Here is a 20,169-nt window from a genome sequence, read left to right as displayed (position 1 = left end):
TGACCATTGGCTGGACTAAACAAACATTGGAAAATTGCGATGCCAAGTTTTTATTATTTTCTGACATTTTACAGACCAAACAATAAATTGAGAAAATAATAAGCAGATTAATTGAAGTTAGTTGCAACCCTTGAATTGTCAATATGTTTTTATATATATATATATATATATATATATATATATATATATATATATATATATATATATATATATATATATATTTCTTCCTCCTTTAATTAATTAAAATGTTTAAAACCTTACTGTATGTGGCCTCATCATCAGCATGTCACATACAAATTTACAAACACATACGAACTTTGAATATTATTAAATTAGTGGAAGCAAAATCTAAGAAGAAAAAAAAATTAATCTGTAAACTTTGGCTGTGAGCCCCACATCAGTTGCCATGGAGAAAGACCATGGTTACAGTCTTTTAGAGTTTGGTGTTGTTTACTGCAGGATCTGTTTTAGACTACAGCGTTGAAAGAAAGAACAGACTCAGTCGATTCTATAGCCATCACGAAATTATTCTGAAATGGCTTTTCTTTGAATATTGATCACCGAAGAATAGCAGAGTACAGAATCATAAGAAGAATATAGCAAAGGGACGACATAGTAGGAGATAGAAAAAAAAAGTCAGTTTCCACATAACAGAGGAAGCGCATTTCCTCTCTTTAAAATCCAGCAGCATGATTGTTACAAAAAAGGTAAAGCATCCTCCTTTAATCTGCTGCAGTGTTCTCACCCGGTAAAGTTTTTGTGGAGATGATAGCTTTGGATGATAACTTAAACACTGTGCAGGTTCAGAAGGGGATCAGAGGATTAGAGATCATGTTTCTGCTGAGGTCTAGCAGGAGAGAGATCAGTTCTGGACAGTTAAGCAGAGAGGACGCAGTGCTATTCTTGCACTAAGAAGCCTGCTATTCACAAGAGGGCTGCACAGAGCTACCCACAGATTACTCCCCTTGTCAGTCAGATTTTCCAAAAACAATTGTTTTTAGTCATTACTGGACAATTTATTGCCTCAAGACGGGAGTTATCCACTGGGAAACAATAATAAAATAAAACAAAAATAAGGTTCTTTATCCTTTGAAGACATTTTCATTTAGCTCTTGCTCAGACAAGCCCCTCGTGGCCTCGCTGTGAAAGCGGTCTACCCAAGACACAACACTCGCCACGTCTGATAAACCTACCTCTACACGGAGAATATGTAAAGCTTTGGAAAGCAATTAAGGCGGCGGCTCAGAATACACACGAGGGCGGGGGGGGGGGAAAGAGTCTCTCTTCTCGTCATCGTCGCTGCTCTGACAAGCGCCAACAGTTATTGTGATGTGGATGGCTGAGCTTAAATCTATGAAATATTCATTTTAACAAGGAAGGAAGGTGGGGGGGTGGCCTATGTAGAATATCGGTATTTATGCTGCATTGTGATCCTTTCTTCCAGTTGCCATTTCTTAAAGTGGCAATGATTTAGATTGGTCTGTACAAGCAAGGCAGATATTTCAGTGTCGTCGGTGCAGGGTTGCATACAGGAAGACGTAGAGCTATCACCGGTAATGCACCCGGCCTTGATTGCAATACATTTCAGGCCAGGCAGGTTGAGTGGCTGTAGCATAACAAGAGTGGAGAGATGAGGGGAGTAAGAGCACATGAAGATGGATTGAAGGATGGAGAGAACAGCAGGATTCAAACGGAGCGGTGAAGGACCCTCCTCCAGACCAAATCCTTTTCTTCAAATACTCCCCCATCCTCAAAGGAAAGGAGGAGAGGTTATGGTAATTTAAAGGGGTAAAACGAGACACAATGTTCTCCCAATTTGGACAGGCAGTGGCACTACAAGGGGCCACTCAACCTGTTTTTAGGGAAGTGTGCAGATTCCCAAATTGTGGTTTTCAGTCGTTTGATGGGGCAAACTAAGTGGTATTATTATAAATCCATGAGGCAAATGGAGTTGCAAGGAGTGTGTCTGAGCCTCAGTCACAAGCTGACAGTCCTGGCACTGCGGCCCCGACTGGCACAAGGCTGTGTGGTGTGCCAGGTGCTGATAAGGGGATTGCTTGGCGCAGCAGATCAGACTCGGGCTTGGATGTTTATTTGAGTAACAGCAAGAGAGATACAGGAGTCAATGATGCTCTCATACCACTATTTGATTTGGTGTGTCAGTGAGTGCATATTATGGCATAAGTGAGCATGCATGTGTGAAGCACATACTGCTGCATGCCCGGCCTTAACATTGACAGAGGGCAAGATTAAATACGCTTCCTCCAACACTTCTGTGATGCTTGTTTGGGTGGATATTCCTCTGGGCTTTCCCTTTTTTAACGATGCCCGTTTATCCTGGGAGATACTAGATAGGGTCCTCCTTAGGGAGAAGTCGTCTGGTATGTCTGTGGGAAGAGCCCGCAAAGGGTCACTCAGATCAATACAAAGGTGAACCAATCCATCCACTAAAGGAGTTAATTTGGCTGGAAAACCCTTTCATGTCTGAGAGCTTGGAGATACTCCCTGAGAAAGGTATGAATGAAAGCAACACCATGTGGAGGAATCTGCAAACATGATTCTAATCTAATGACAGTGTTATGTGTAAGTGTCAATCACATAATTCCCAGGTTTAGGATTTAGTGCTTCAGGAGCCCAGATGATGTATGCATCATCTGGGTTCTGAGTGTGCACAGGTGTAGGTGTTTTTTGAGCAACGTGCCTGTCAGTCCAGATGACGTTTTGCATGGGGCATCTTAAATGTGACAGCCAGGCAGCAGTACACCACGTTCAAAAACCGATCTATCCACGTGACAATGTTCTGGCTGCACGCCGATCTGACGCATGTCAGCGCCCGCACCATTATCACACCAAGATACTGACATTCTCGCCTGAGGGCGTCATCGTATCACTGACAAATTATTAACTAACTACTGATTTCAGAGACACACAAACAGTGATCAATACACATAGCAGATCTTTTAAAACAAGTCCAGCCAATGATACACTGGTCACAGAGCAATATCAGTATCAAACAAAAGTGCCACTATGAATGATTCCTCTTTTTAATAAATAGGAGTGGAGCAACATAGTTAATGCAGATACTTTCATACAGGGCACGAGGGGCTAAATAAAATGATGTGAATCGCTCTCCAAGGGAAAATCTTTTGAAAGAATGGTGTAGTAGAGTTCAACAGATTTGAAGAATCAAGGAGCACTGAAGCAGTGCTGGAGGCTTATGATGGAACGACACCTTACTAACACACTTTGTGTTGATTTTGCTTTGTTTTAAAGACGCTTTTTGGAATCTATCTGAAAGACACAGAGATACAAACAGAAAATACAGAAAGAGAGAGAGGGGTGCAACAAAGGTAACATAAGAAGATTCTGCTAATCAAGGCCAACGTCAAGATCATTTCAGATCTGCATTATTCATTCAGTGGCCGGAATGCATCTAAGGTAAAGGTACTTTATTGTCACATACACTTCCATGTAGCGAAATTCATTCTCTGCATTTAACCCATCCCTCAAGGGAGCAGTGGGGAGCCATTTACAGCACCCAGGGACCAACTCCAGATCTGAGCCAGTGCCTTGATCAAGGGCTCTGCCTGGAGAACCTAGTCCATGTTTTTTGATGATGGGGGAAACCGGAGCACCCAGAGGAAACCCACGCAAACATGGGTAGAACATACAAACTCTACACAGAAAGGCCTGGAACGACCTGGATTCGAACCCAGAACCTTCTTGCTGTGAGGCCACAGTGCTAACCATTGGGACACCATGCTGCCAAGTATGCTAAAATTCATACTTTCAGAATCTTGCGGTTTTGCTACACAGGACGTTTGAGCTACTAAACCAAAACAATGTACAGACAGCCAGACAATACATTTTATTCAAATCTTTTAATCAATCCATATAAGCCTTGTAGAGCCTGAGGAGAGCTACAACAAATGGTGAGTAAATACACTTTTTTTGTTCCTACAAAAAGTTTGAATGTGCTTATTGTAAGTCACTTTGGATAAAAGTGTCTGTACTTAGGGTAACCCTAACCCTGAACTATGCTAAAATAATACAGCATAAACACAATCCTGCTGTACACCCACATGGGTAATCTAGCTCTCTAACCATAACTACCAGATACTTTTAATGTTTGAAAACAGTTAAAACTAGGAAACATCCTAAATTATAAAGCTGCATCCACTCACAACTTTATAAGAGCCGTGTGGGTGAAAACTCAAACAGAGAGAGAAGAAGAAGAGGCAGAGACATTCACCCTGAGAGATATACAATTCCAACGCCCATCAATGCAGCTCCAAAAATACCTCAGCGCTTGTAGAAATAGAATACAAATATGAGTAGAGTATTTCTTGTCTCCAAGGTTATTGATATGCAGAACAAGGAGCCGGTGAATTTCTATGAGAACACTGAAAAAAGGATGTTAAGTTGGTTCACTGGTTTAAATTTAAAGGAACACGCCGACTTATTGGGATTTTAGCTTATTCACAGTAACCCCCAGAGTTAGACAAGTCCATACATACCCTTCTCATCTCTGTGCGTGTTGTAACTCTGACGCACCCAGCGCTTGCTAAGCCTAGCACAGATCCGGGAGGTAACCGGTTCCAACTAGCCTACTGCTCCGTAAAAGTGACAAAATAACGGCAACATGTTCGTATTTACATGTTGTGATTTGTATAGTCACAGGGTGTACAAATAACAAGACTATGTATTGACTTGTCTAACTCTGGGGGTTGCGGTGAATAAGCTACAGTCCCAATAAGTCGCCGTGTTCCTTTAAGGCAAAATCATGGAGAGGAAAACCATGATTAAATAAAGGAAGACTTTTTATAAAGCAGTGGCTTAATAGATTTGCCATGTACATTTGTAAAATGCAGCACACATTTCACAAATTCTGAATTTCCCATGGGCTCAGAGCAATATTACATCAGTAAGTGCAGTTCCAAGCTGTCGCGTCAGTATCTTGAGCTCATAAGTGGCTATGAGGTGGTCAGACTCTCACCTTTTGGAGGAAGAGGACAATTCTCTGGACCATTTCCACTCGCTGCTCCTCCAGGCTGAAGAGGGTACGTGGTGTGCGGATGAAGACCTTAGTTTTTCCATAGGCCGTGTCATGGTCAAATCCACACCCCTGCATGAGCCTCTTCACTGCATCTTTGTCTGATGGCAAGTCATGGTTTGGCCACGTAAACTCTGAGATCATCTTGTATCTGTAGGACGGAGCAGAGTGGTCATATGATTGGATGCAACAGTATACAGCTAAACAAAAGACATCACAATTGTTTATATATTTGTTCAATATTTTGGTTTACAACCAAATTCCTGCAAAACTAATGACATCCCCATCAGCCTCAGCTGTACGTTTGCATTTACCTTACAGAGCCGCTAGCATGGCTGCAGACTCTCAGTATTGGTGTTACTTACATATGATTACTTTTTATCAGGTTTATACAAAATGAACAACACAAACATTGTCATTGTTTAAGAAATCATACTAATACAGTACACCTTGAAAAATCCAGACTCATTTCTTATGATTGAATAATGTATGCGTTTCCTGTGTGCTTGTTTATAATGGCAAATTCTTCCTTTGGCTAGGTAAAGATCATATTATATCTGAAGGAGGAAAAAAGTGGGCCCTAGGATGTATAGTACTGTATAGATCTTCTTAATTACCAAGACAGCGTGATACTTTGCCCCTGGCATGCTGCCATGGATATCATATCATTTAGCACATGAAAAAATGGTTTCATTACTGTATAGTGCACCTACAGCCAAGCGCAGGAGGTAAGGGGTCAATTTACGCTCTATGGAGTCTTTTCAGTGCTATAATTGGACTGGCATATGAGACCTTATATTATTTTTCTCAACCATCTACCTTATGTTTTTTTAAGACCTGTGGAAACCTGTTAAAAGAGTCATAACATTGAGACTAAATTCAATCATAAACTGATGAATTTAGGAATGCGTATTGTAAACTAACATTATGCACGATGTAATGGAGCTGAGTTTGTCCTGAAACAGCTTGTGCTGCTGTCACGTAATAAAATTCCTTCCTGTACTCGTTTAACAAAGCAAGGTTCTTGCAATGTGTGTGGATTTGACAGGCCATCACTGCTACTGGATCAAAATAGTGTATATTATCAAAAGGTGAGTGTTAAATTTAGAGATTAATCGATAAGTTGTCAACTATCAAATCAATATCGATTAACTAATTAATTAAGTAAAAATTCTTTGATTCCATCTTCTTAAAATGTGAATATTATCTAGTTTCTTCACTCCTCTATGAGAGTAAACTGACTATTTTGAGTTGTGGACAAAACAAGACATTTGGGGACGTCATCTTGGCTTTGGAAAACACTGATTGACATTTAATCAATTAATAAAGAAAATAATCAACAGTTTAATTGACATTGAAAATAATCGTTAGCTGCAGCCTTAGTTAAATTACAATGAATTTACATGTTGGAAACTACAGACCATAGAAGAACACTAAAACTTGAAATAATCCTGTTTATGAGGCTATTTCATGACAGCATGTCCTCTAAGATCCAAAGACCCCAGTGCTTGTTAACAGACTGTATCCCATCATTTCACAGCTGACCCACTGCCAAGGCTGTGATGTAAGGCCAAGTCCAAATACATCAGTGAGGGGTGATCGGAGTGACAGAGTCGGATGACTTGTTATGCAAAAGACTCATTGCTTAATCCTCCGTCCACCATCATGGTTTCTACAAGTGTGTGTGTTTTTTGGACCATTATGAAAGAACAATCGTTTACACTTTACTTGAAGGTATCTACGTAAGAGTGACATGACACTGTCATGAACGTTTCATAAACATTATAAACAAGTCATAAACATTTATGACATAACGCTTCTGTCATTAAGTTTCATTCGGTTTTTGTCATGACAAGTTATGGTTAGGGTTAGAGTTAGGGTTCATGTGTCATGAACGTGTCATGCGTTCATGAGAGTGCCGTGTCACTCTTATGTAGATACCTTCAAGTAAAGTGTTCCCGAACAATCTAATGATTTTTATTATGCTATTTGTATCAAATTCTAGAGAGATATTTGGTACTGTAAGGGCTTGTAACCAAAAGCATCATTAAGAAAACAAATTAAAACCTTAAGATCTCATCCGTTACACAATGGGCACAGCATGTGAGTGAGTGAAGCTCTCTGGGTGTGTGCAGTGACACCAGGGTCGTTGCATCACTCCCACTCGTCCTCCACGGAGACACATGAGGTGACCTTTGCGACTCCAAGGATCCGCGCCTGTCCATTGCTAGTCTCTAAGTCTAGCCCTGACCCTTTCTCTTCTGTCTCTCTTTGATGTCAGCCTCGGCCGAGTCAAAAACACTCTTGTGTGCAAGACTTCATATGGACAGGATTAGAGATATTTAGGGCTGCAACTGATGATTATTTTCATTAATCAATTAAGCCTGTGAAATGTCACAATAATGGTCAAATATGAACGCCATTAAATATTGACTTTGGTCCTATTATCGGTCCCTGTCTTGCAAGCAAATTGGTGTTTATTGGGAAGCAAATGAACTTGTAATTTCAGATGTTTGAGCTTCTATATGAATAACACATGAGTTATTAACGCAGGTCATTGATGAGTTGTTTGCTACTTTACCACATTACAAATTTAAAATTATATTTGCAGCACATTAAAATGTTTCACAACAATGCTTCACTCTTGCTCAAAAACTATGCATGGAGGAAACTGAAAAGTACAGTAAACACAAGATGATGATGAGGGGGTTATTTTGTGATGGCTGCTGGAGATGTAACTGATTAGCTGCAAGATTAGATTAGATGTGAGCCGACTACGGTTACACAACACATATTTACCCTACAGTAAGGAACTGTCATATTATCCTTCAGGGGTTCAGCATGTTTCTCCAGAGTGTGTGTGATGTGTTATACGATATCTTCTTCTACCCAGATTTTAAAGCTAGTCCCGTAAGCAAACATTTAATCTTCAAATCACAACTCAAATCGCTAACATTATCAAATAGGACAATAACTTGGGTAGTTGACTACCCAAGTTAGCCTGAACTAAAATAATCTACTGTAGGACTGACCAGTAGCAATAACTATCTTTAATTGACCTGGTCGGTTGTAGTTCTAATGCCACGTTCCAAAAGTGCAGTTTCCTGCAAGTTGTGCAAATACAAGGTAATTTCTCAACGAAAAATGTGGGATTTTAAACTATTGTCTTGGATGAAACAAGGAATTTGAAGATGTCACAATGTGCTCTGGTGATTCTTTTAATGGTAGTTTTGACATGTGGCTGCTTAGAGTGATTATTACATTGTGGGTACCTCTGTAGGAAGCGAGGGTATGTCTGTCTGTAGGCGAAGCCGGCACGCCGCACTCTGACGTTCTCCAGCAGCCCGAGGTACTCCACCTGGTGGCGGCAGCGCTCCTGCTCGAAGAGTAGAGGGGACTTGACGTCGTTGGGCTTGATGCAGCGAACATAGTAGGGTTCCTACAGAGGGCAACAGTGGGTTAACAACTACTGAACATGCATTTAATCTCAATTCAACATGCTAGACTGTGTGGGCTTCGGGAACACTATTTCAGAATTTGATATGGGTAAGCAAGAATTTCTTTACAGTCCTGGATGTAATGTTTATCAAATGTGTTTTTTCCCTGACTCGTCACCTTGCAGGCCAGGTTCTCCACCAACAAGATCATGGAGTTTTTGAAGAGCGTTGCAGCGGTTAGTGGGCGTTTGGTGACCTCAGTGATGCTCAGTTTGCCCTCAGGCCACATCGCCTTCAGAACTGGGTTAGAACTGGAAACAAGAAAGGTAGAATTGCACAAGTAGAGATTACAACACTTAATGGTTTACAACACTTAATGGCTACTGATTTAAAAACACATAATCACAGCCCAATTCAGTCCAAATTCATTGTTGCAAGTGTTCATATCCAAATATTATAATCAGCAAGAGCTCAGATGATTTATTTTATTTTAACATTTGAATGACTACTACCTTGTACAGTTTTTTTTTATTGTAATGTCGACTCTGGATACAACACCAAACCCCAAAAAGCTGTTTCCATTAGGCCATTAGCACCCACGTTAAAACATTTTTGGCCGCTATCCAGAATCGTGCTTTTGACCCGAGTAAAGAGTATTATAAAATGCACATTAGACTGGTCAAGGATTACTCAACCTCACATTTATATTCAGCAGAGCAAAAATCTCCAGAGAATTGGAGGAGAGAACGAGGATAAAAGGCTGCTGAGAGGAGATTAGTTGTACTAGTCCTGTGCTGTTCTTTGGTGAGGGTTGTCATGTAAAGTGCAGCAAGAAATATAGTGAGTACAGCCTGTAGAGGTGATTGAAGCAGTGTGTATCACTCTGCGTGTGTGTGTGTGTGTGTGTGTGTGTGTGTGTGTGTGTCACCTGTTATACAGCAGTCTCTTGAAATCCTGGAACAGCGTGTCTTTGTTCTTATCAATAAAACCCACCACCGAGTACCTGTGGAGAGAGGGAGGCAGATACTGTAATTGTATATGTTCGTACTTTGCTGCTGACTGTCAAAGGGACTGTTAACACGTAATGTCATAACTACATGATTACCTTGACCTTTATCTAAATCTTACTGATCTGATGAATCTGAATCATCCTTGAAACAAGCCAGGGCACTTTATGATGCACATCGTTCTAATACAAGTCCCAGAACAGCCTGAATTCTAATGTGGCCTGGATCTGAAAAGGTGCTGGAAACATTTGTTAGAGATACTGCTCCATGTTGACGTGATAGCATCACACGGTTGCTGCCGATTTGTCGGCTGCACATTCATGCTGTGAATCTCTCGTTCCACCACATCCTAAATATGATCTATTAGATTGAGATCTGGTGACTGTGGAGCCCGTTAGAGAACCCTGGAGTCACTGTCATGTTGGGGGGGGAACCAGTTTAAGATGATGTGTGCTTTGTGACATGGTGCGTTATCCTCATTGAAATGGCCATTAGAAGATGGGTAGGCTGTGGTCATATAGGGATGCACAAGGCCAGCAACAAGGCTGTGGCATTTAAACTATTGCTCAATTTGAAAATATCCCCCAAACCATTAGACCACCAGCACCAGCATGAACCCACGACACAGACAGGATGGACCCACGCTAATCTAATGAAGCAGGGTGGTTTGAGTAGACCAGCAGTTTCCGAGATACTTAACACCACCAATCAATCCACGGTCACTTAGTGACAAGTCACTTAGATCACATTAAACCCCATTCTGATGTTTGGTCTAAACTAGGGCTGCAACTAACTATTATTTCCATTGTCGATTAATCTGTCGATCATTTTCTTGATTGATCGATTCGTTTTTTAGTCTATAAAATGTCAGAAAATGGTGAAAAATGTCAATCAGTGTTATCCAAAACCCCAAGATGACGTCCTCAAATGTCTTGCTTGTCCACAACTCAAAGATATTCAGTTTAACTGTCACAGAGGAATGAAGAAACTAGAAAATATTCACATTTAAGAAGCTGAAATCAGAGAATTTTGATGAATGGTTGGCGATTAATCAAATAGTTGACAACTAATTGATTAAACTTTGCAGCTGAAGTATAAACAACTGAACTAACCACATCTACACACTTATGCATTGAGTTGCTGCCACATGATCGGCTGATTAGATAAAGCATCAATGAGCAGTTTCTGCAGGTTTCACCAAGTCAAATTTAAGACTTTTTAAAGACCATTATGAATGAAATTCAAGACCTTAATCACAACATCAAACTACATGTTGTTACATTAAACACTAAATTCAGTTTTAATCAAGCCAATTATCGCTAAACTTGCACTTCCCCAAAGCTGAAGAATAAAATCTTTTATGTCTGTGGTACAATCCGAAAGAGACTTGCGCCAATGACACAAGAGCTGATTGGCTGCAATATAAGTTGCATGTTGGTCTCATTTGTAGTCGTGATACAGCAAAATTATATTTGGACTAGCGAAAGAAAGAACTACAACACCACAGAATAATAACAAAAAGAGCATTAGAGGTAGCGTTGCATGGACATCAAGAAATTAAAGAACTGTGTAAAATGATTTAAGACCTAGAACACAATACTTGAGCGGTGACGTCACTTCATGTTGACGTCGAAGTATTGTCAAACAAAACAAGGCTAGCTCGCCCCTCCCTCCTCCTCATCCTGCCCCCCCTCCTTCCCTTCCGTGCTTCCTAAAACAGTCATGAATCCCCCCAACCCCCACCCCCAAATCCTTCTTGTCGGTTATTGGCTGGAACACTTATGTTTGGTGGTGCAGGTTGGTGCAGTTTGTTTTTGTTGCAGTTTGTGGAGACTGGGCACACGTTTTTTTTTTACAGTGTGTTCAGGGGACAGGCAGCTTGCGGATAGTGAGGAGATGTTTGCTGTATGTGACAAAAAATGTTGTAGCCTAAAAAACACGTGACATCACTTAAAAATTTTGATTTGGGAATTTTAGACTTTTTAAGACCCCGCGGAAATCCTGTGTACAAGTGTACCTAATAAAGTGGCCACTGGCAGTGTAAACTGTGGTTTGAGTTAATCTACTGTAAATATAAGCTGACCCTTATAGCCCTATGTTAATATACACTTTAAGTTAATTTGTGCTGTTAAGTGATGAATCTACCATAAATAGCAGAGCTGTTACACACCATGCTGTGAGGTGTGAGGTTCACTCTGCCTCCTGCCTGGTCTAAGTGGCTCAGGGATCAATCAAGTCTGCCAGTCAGGCTCCTCTGCCTGAGCCCTCCCCTGGGTGTCAGACACTTAGCCCTCACAAATGGGCACAACTGGTTTCGGTGAGAGCACTTTTTAGGGGCTTAGCGTGGTTGATTTATTCATTTAAATAGTGGCCAAGTACTTTGGGGATTGGGAAGTGGTGCTGTCATTTTGGGGGACGGCATGCAATGAAGATGCCGTTTCAATGTTCGAGTGTTATGCACCAGTGTGCATGTGTGTGTTTTTGAGTCTTTTAAGTTTTGAATGTGAAGTAGAGGCAGATGGTGGCTGGTCCACAAATAGGGTTATTTTTGCAATTCAATTGCAGTTTTATTACACTATTGCAGACTGCAACGCTTTTTGATCCAATAATTCTTCACGTCAGTGCACTGGGAAAACATGCTTTAAATTAGCACCCAGGCTGAGTAAAACTGTTTTCATTTGGGATGTTCATGTACATTAAATAATCTTTGATCAAGTATTCCTCATTCACAATAATCAAGATGAATCCATGTGGGTTATTTGATGTTGTGCATCATTTTTGCAGAACATAAAACATCAAATTGTCAAATACATACTGTACATACTGTAATTACACCTATACATAGCCATATTCTACTGCTCTTCATACTATTCATCCTGCACATACACTTATTCTTACTACTCTTATAATGTTACCACACTGCACATAGCTGTACATACTGTATATATCTGTCTATATGGTTCATTCAGTACATCCATATTTATTCTTTTTTTCTTATTATATATTCTGTTAATACACTATCTTCTTACTACTAGTATAATGTCACTGCTACTACATTGCACATATCTGTAGATGTTGTTCATACATTGTTCATATTACATAGCCAAATTTATTCTGCTCTTACAACACTGCAATATATTTCTTGTAGTGCCTATGCACCACCTGTCTATACTTGTATAGCACATTGCACTTTTCTGCTTTTTTTTAACTTCTTGTTGGACGCCAACTGCATTTCGCGGTCTTTGTACTTGTACACAATGACAATAAAGTTGAATCTAATCTAGACATTTTTTTATAGCGTTAGTTGGCAAGATTAAAATGCAGACAATGTAAATGTTGAAGGGAAGTTGACCAAAATGTTTTGGGTCTGACTGAAGATAGTTGTGTTTAAGAGTCCAGAATGTGACTTGATATGTATCAGTATACTTGATATGTATCAGTATACAATACTTAATAAACAATTTAAAGAGTAATTTCACCGTCCTCTCTGGTTGAAAGTTTCTTGTTTGTTTCACATCTGACCAGTTACTTTTTGCACCAGTAACTACACCCAACAGTGATGTACAGGTCTACTGGAGACAAGTTAAACCACTGGAGGTCAGCAAAAGCAAGATTGGTAAGGTACTCTTTAAGGTAGAACTATGTGAAATCCTCAAGCAATTGTGTTTTCAAACAGCCAAAACAAATCGATATTAAGTTAAAGCCAAGATGTAGATTTAAATGAAAACCCCAGAGATCATGAAGATACATTCTTTGAGCCTGGAGTCTGGACAGACATTAATACATTACAGTTGTATTGGTGGTCCCACAAATGTGTTTGTTATATTTCACATTAATTGATCAATGGCATCATATCAAGTGTGAGCATGAGTGATGCTCCCACGTCCTCCAAACAACCATCAGGTTTAATTTAAGAAATCCAAACTCCATCGGCTCTTAAAGCAGCCAGAAGTACAAGACTGTGGTTTCAGTAGGTAGCTCTGAGACATGAATATGTAAAAATGTACAAATGTGGGAAAAGGAGCATGAATCATCGGTAAAAGCTTTTCCTGAATAAATAAAACTTGAAGAGACTTACACCACATCTCCTGCGTAGTGTCTGATGCGAAAGTCTCGGTCAAACTCCAAACTCTTGTCAGTTGGTGAGAGCTGCAGAGAGAGACAGACAGATGGAGAGAGAGCAGCGAGTGAGCAATAATAAAAGGCATCTCAGATCAATGCATTCAAAGTGCAAAGGAGTTTATACTGTACTGTGTACTTAACAAATACAAATCTTGTTCTGCCTCTTCAGACCAAATTAAAAAACATGGTTGAGTGTGCCCCCCAAGGCTCAGTTCTTACTGCAGCGGCCCAGGGTTCAAGTCCAACCTGTGGCTCTTTGCTACATGTCTTCCCTCTCTGTCTCCCCACTATCCTGTCTTCAACTGCCCTACCCATTAAAAGGCCAAAATGCCCAAAAAAACATATTAAAAAAAAAAAAAAAAAAAAAAAACTCCCTTTGCTTCATGTTTTATAGCCACCCTTTGTTTCAAATAGATTACGTCCAACCATTAAAATAACCAATGCCTTTGAGAGGACATATGAGACAGCTGTTTAGCTGCTATCAGACCTGTGAGATGCACTCTTTGTTCTAACCATGATCAATTATGCATTTAAGAGTAATCATCTGGCTTCAAATTGTTGACCAATAAAGTTATGTTGATACACTAGATGGAAAAAGTACCTTCAATGCATAGATCTAATAATAACTGAATATTCAATGTGTCTGGCTATGCAAGGCCTTCCTGGCACCTGACAGTAAGTCAAGTCTCAGCAGTCATGACCAGGCCCTTGTTTTTTGATAACAAAGTTTTCAGAACGAATTTCTACGAATGCACAAGTTTTCCCAAAGCATTATTAAAGCACACAGGTTCCTATGTTTCATGAATATGCACATCATCTTATGGATGTTATTCTGTAATTTATTTTTTCTTCTGTATTAGACCTACTGTTTATAAATGTGTGCCAAACAACATTACAATTAAAAAGAAAAGAGAAGATATGAAATTGAAACCAACGTCAGGAAAGAATTTTATTCACTAAAGGTTGCTGTATCTTTTTTTAATCTTAAGTAAAGTACATGTACATGTGTGGCTTTCCCACATCGGGACAATTTGGGTAAATTGTCCATCTTCTAAATTTATGCTAAAAGAATTTCAAACAAACTGTCTGGATTCTGAAGCAGCCTTTTTATCATTTCTCTACACAGGTTAAAACAAACACTAAAAATGATCTGTAAAACTGCAGACCAGATGCAGTGATGCGGAAAACACCAATGCTGTCAGGGTGGATAAAGTCTCACAGAAAAGAGAAGGGGAAGAGGGAGAGCAAGAAAGGAAAACGTGATGAATACAATTCAAGAATGGGGGCAAGAGATGATGAGACAAGGAAGAGGAAGAGGAAGATGAGGAGAGATGAATGGAGCGTGATGGGAAGAGACAGTGCAAGCAAGAAAAAAAAAAAAAAAAAAAAAAAAGAGTGTGTGTGTGTGTGTGTGTGTGTGTGTGAGATACGGATGCCTGTATGTAGGCCAGTTAGCAGGAGAGCAGGGTGGGAAGAAGCATGAATGGAAATGCAAAAAAGGTCTGTGATAGCCTGGCAACAGCTTCTGATGAACATGATCAGGCTTCCTGTTTCATCCACATCTGCAAGCTGCCTGTGACAAGTACATTTGTGATGTGTTGTGCAGGGTACAGTAAAGTTATGTGTGTGTGTGTGTGTGTGTGTGTGTGTGTGTGTGTGTGTCCGTGTGTGTGTTTCACCAACAGTATTATGCTGACATCAGAGACTAGGGGGAGTGTGGGGAGAGGTATCCTGTGCTCTTAAACAATCCCACAGAAAGAGAGAAGTGATATGTAGATATCTTTTAAATGTTTTAATTATATTTGCCTTTTTAACTGTATATTTGCCTGTTTTAACTGTAAGGTGTCCTTTAGTGCTATGAAAGGCGCCCATATATAAAATGTATTATTATTATTATTGTTATGAGAACAGAGGGCCAAGAGTCCAGAAGGCAGCGTGATTAAAGCCACAGATAACAAGCAGGAGAAAAAAAGACTGATGTCTTAACGGTAAAACGGATAAAAAAAAAAAAAAAAAACAGATGACCCGGTAATTCCATTTAAAGGAACAGTTTAATATTTTTGCATTAAGGTAAGCATTAGGTGAGGGAGGGGGGTACAGAGACAGAAAGTAACGAGAACATGGACGGTCGAGAGAAAAAATGGGCAAGAGAGGAAATAATGAGAAGATGGTGGGCCGACTGTCTCAGGTACACACTGTAGCAGCACGCAGTGTTAAAGTGAAAGGAAGGGACTTTAAAGGGTAACTACCGTTACCGGATGCTTTCCATAATGTTGTCAGACACTTAGAATATTAATCTGAGTCGGTCAGCGGCAAAATATGTAGCAGTGAATTCAGTCCACATGTGGCCATGATGTTTAACAAAAGCACTCAGCAGTGAAGTACTGAATCCACTTAGTGAATCGGAATTTACCTTTCAACAATTGTAAGTAACTGAAGGCTAAAATAACCACAACTCAAGGATGTCTAACCACCGTTTGTTGGCTGAGAAGCAGAAACACGACAGTAATAAATGTTCAAAACCCGTTTATTAACCGTACTGACGAAAACTGACAAATGACAAACACAGAGATGTTGACTCAGAGTCAAAATGGGCAGTTGTGTGAAGGAACCGAAGGGATGCAAGGAGCAAACACAGCCAACAAATAAAACTTTTACAGCCACATTGCCTTCCACCTAGATGCTATTTCTGTCAGCCGAGCCAACACGGTGTGTTCCATTACTTTGGGTCTTTGTGAAAATATTGAATGACTCATCAGAGTGCTCTCACACACATACTATCAGACAATGACACCGACAGTGAAAGAAGGAACAATCCCGTATGAGATGAAATATTGCAAACACAATAAAAGCCTCAGAGAAACGGACAGATTTACTTTAGAGTGCTGAATGATTCAGTCAGCCTTGATTCAGATCCAAAGCCTGAATCAAAACCACACAGGGCCTCACAGTAAATCCAAGTGATATTCCTCATTTAAATCACAAAACTATTTACCACCTGGCACTTCAGAAAACTACTGAGGCATTGAAGTGCTTCCAGTAATATTCTCTGTTTTTTATTGCCAACAATAATGTGTTATTAAAAAAAGAATATTTAATGTTCACAGTTAGCAACACTTTCTATAATGTAGAGCTTTAGAGCTCCAAACACTGTTTCAATACGGTCTTAATCCTCAGGATCTTAATATCAAGCCTGTATGGGGATTTGACTGTCTAAAGATTAATACATCTACTCGGGAAGTTAAACCCACACACCCACACACACACACACCCACACCCACACACAAATACTACGGTCACTTGCAGGAAACAAATACACGAATGCACACAAACAAACAGAGAAGAGAGACAAACAGATGCACTGTCAGACAGACAGCCTGCGTCTGCTGGAAGTCGCACTGCCCCTCATCCATCACAATCAGTCACACCCCAACACACACGCACATGCACACAACTTGGCAGCTTTATTGTTAGCACCACTGTGTTTGGGCTTCAGCCTAGTGTTAATACTAAAGGGGTGATGGAGATGGCCGTATGTATGTGTGTGTGTGTATGTGTGTGTGTGTGTGTGTGTGTGTGTGTGCGTGTGCGTGTAGGGAGGGCAAATGAATAGAAACAGAACAAGGTCAGAGGGGGATATAAGGATGAGCAAACAAGCGAGAGAGAGACCCACTTATATTAAGAGTTTTTATTTTAAGACTTTTTTTATTACACAGCAAATATATTGGTTCAGTATTAGTATTGGTATTATTATCAGATCAAGTTTAGACGGGTAGAACGGAAACTTAATGGTGGCCAGTCGACCCCCCCAACACTAGCAGCTGAACTAAACTAAAATCAGTGCAGGAAGGCCCTCCCTTTAAAATAACCCTTGAGCAACACACTTAACCCACAGTAGTTGTGGAGATGCTAGTAATGCTAATTCAGGCAGTAAAACACTGAGCCGCTTCAGGCGGACTACTACATGAATGTAAAGCAGGGACGGTGCTGAATAAGAGCAAATTCAGCAAGCAATCCCAGGGAGCAGCAAAACCTATAAAATAATATAAAATACCAGTAGCATGATTATTTCTCAGATAAATTTGTTTGGCCTATGGAAATGTCAGCACACAGCGAAGAATGCTGCAGTTCACAATTTCCTAAAAGCCCTAAAGGCGATCGTGGTCATCAAGTCGCAGCAGTCCAAAACCCAAAGACGGTTACAATTAAATGAGATAGAGTAAAACAGATAATCCTCACATCTGAGAAGCTGGAACCAGCATTTTTCTTAAATGAAGAATAATCAATCAAAATAGTTGCCGATTACTCTTCTGTCGCTCGACTTATCCATGCAAACACAAAGCTCTACCACATACGTAAACAAAGGCATCTTTTCAAAAAGTTGCAACAGTGAAATAATAATTCAGTCCTCAACAGCCATCAAATCACCCTCTTCTATCAACTGAAAATGGATTGTCTGTAGAGTAGAAATGACTGATAGCCAGATAGCCAAATCAAGAGATTAATTAAGGAGAGACCAACAGGTTTCAGGCACAGTGAGACACAGAAACAAGACTGAGGTAAGACAGAAAGAGGAGCAAGGTAACACATGAAGAAAAGGAATTGGCTTGAGCAGGAGATGCAGTGAGGCAAAAAGGGGCGAAGGGATGGTAGGGTTTTATTAAATATAATAAAGAGAAAGTATAATAAAGAGAAAGGCAGAACAGAGCAGACAGAGGGGAGACAGTAACATGACTTACAGAGAAAAACAGGAAATCTGTGAACAGAGGAAGCTGTCAGGTGAGAAGGCGAGAGACAAAATAATGAGAAAAACTGTGGACCGACTGTCTCAGGTACACACTGTAGCAAAGCGCCCAGTGTTAGAGTGACAGGAAGAGACTCTAACACCGGAAAACACGTTCACCTTTGGCTCTCATTACCCCGACGTGTCTTAAGGTTTTTGTTTGCAGAAAAAAAGACACAGATTACCACAACCACTCTTCACTGTAACTATAGAAATTGAAGCACAGGGCAGGTTTTTTTCTGCCTCATATTCATTTGTTGTGCATAACATGTAGCAGTGGGGCGCCCAGATAGCTCAGTTGGTAAAGAGGGTGCCCATATATAGAGGTTTACTGACCCGCAGCCCTTTGCTGCATGTCATTCCCCCCCTCTCTCTCTCGCCTTTCATATCTTCAGCTGTCCTGTCAAATAAAGGCCTAAAAATGCCACACACCAACAAATTTGAAGTTTAACAAAAGACCTGAGCAGTGATGTACTGAATCCACTCAAGGAATAAGAATTTACCTTTTAACATTACCTTTTTAACATTTGTAAATAACCACAACTCAAGGATGTCTAACCACCTTTTGTTTGCTGAGAAGCAGAAACACGTTTAGTGGCAGCCTATTTAATGTAGCCCATTACATTACAAGTTACTTACTCCAAATACTTGAAGTCCAGATTCAGAACTATGAAGTCGATTAGATTAAAATGTTGATGTGATCTGAATCTAAGTTTAACTGGGTGTAGTCTCGCTTTGCCAGACCCTCCTCCAAAGCGTGCTACTGGCTATTCCCCAATAGCATTCGGGGATGGGAGGAAAATGTGTTGTGGTTTAATGGCATTTCTTTAAACCAATCAGAATCGTCATGGGTGGCGCTAAACTCCACAGAGCCGCTGCAAAATAGTCGTGAGAGAGAAAACTCAGATTGGACAGATAGTAGCTAGCCGTCTCAATTTGCCCTGCAGAGATCTGAAGAGCAGTCAACAATAGTCCTCATAAGTCCACCAAAAAAAAGCCAAACTTTTTATTTTAGCCATTACGAAATTGTTTGTTTGTGGTTAGCGAGAGAAATGTATGAGAGATATGCCATACTACTGTATTTATACCGTGGTATAGCTATCTTGTTAATATCTTGTCAATTAGGCCAGTGCGGCTTAATCAATAAGCAGTTTAATGGCAGTATTTGATTGAAAGTAAGGCTGCACAGCATGAGCAAAATATCCAATTGCAATTTTTTTGAAGGGAATGATAATTTTTGTATCATTATCATCATTATCACTTCCATTAACAAATATTAAAATCAAAAAATTCAATGATTATAGTGAGATTTTTGCAAAGATCTGTACCAAACAAAGGTTTTTTTTATTTTGTCTGTAGGACGTGATTTGTAGGCTGACATCTGTCACTTAATTCAAAAATGGTTTGACACATATTTTGCCTTTAACAAATATTGCACCCCCATGCGATTTGGATAAAGCACTAGTCCACATTGCGATTTCGATTATGCGATTAATTGTGCAGCCCTAATTGAAAGCATTGTTGAAATAATTTGACACAATATCCTAATTTGTCAGGTCATTAATTTATTGAATAAGGGAAAACTCAATCTGGTTATGTTGTCTAATTAATCAGAAAATTAACTTCATTTAAAATCACAGATTGCATTCATATTGCCCACTAGTAATGGTTAGATACTTCTACTACTGGGTGTAAAGTAAGTTATTGTAATTTGGGTGAACTGGCCCCGAAACTCGATCCTTTCAACAATGTGACAAGTGTAAATTA

General features: G+C 39.9%; 1 protein-coding gene across 1 annotated transcript in view; it reads right to left on the bottom strand.

Annotated features, from left to right (window-relative positions):
• myo1d (myosin 1D) overlaps positions 1-20,169 on the bottom strand; it is a 117,538-nt gene that overhangs the window by 48,151 nt on the left and 49,218 nt on the right. The window contains exons 12-16 of the mRNA XM_028568238.1: positions 13,576-13,646; positions 9,419-9,493; positions 8,669-8,801; positions 8,326-8,492; positions 4,997-5,204 (exon numbers count right to left, since the gene is read on the bottom strand). Of these exons, the coding sequence (XP_028424039.1) occupies positions 4,997-5,204; positions 8,326-8,492; positions 8,669-8,801; positions 9,419-9,493; positions 13,576-13,646 (654 nt within the window). The remainder of the gene's footprint in view (positions 1-4,996; positions 5,205-8,325; positions 8,493-8,668; positions 8,802-9,418; positions 9,494-13,575; positions 13,647-20,169) is intronic.

Source organism: Perca flavescens, chromosome 21 (genome assembly GCF_004354835.1).
Source record: "Perca flavescens isolate YP-PL-M2 chromosome 21, PFLA_1.0, whole genome shotgun sequence".
Taxonomy (NCBI): Eukaryota; Metazoa; Chordata; class Actinopteri; order Perciformes; family Percidae; genus Perca; species Perca flavescens.
This window is presented reverse-complemented; position numbering and strand designations above follow the sequence as displayed.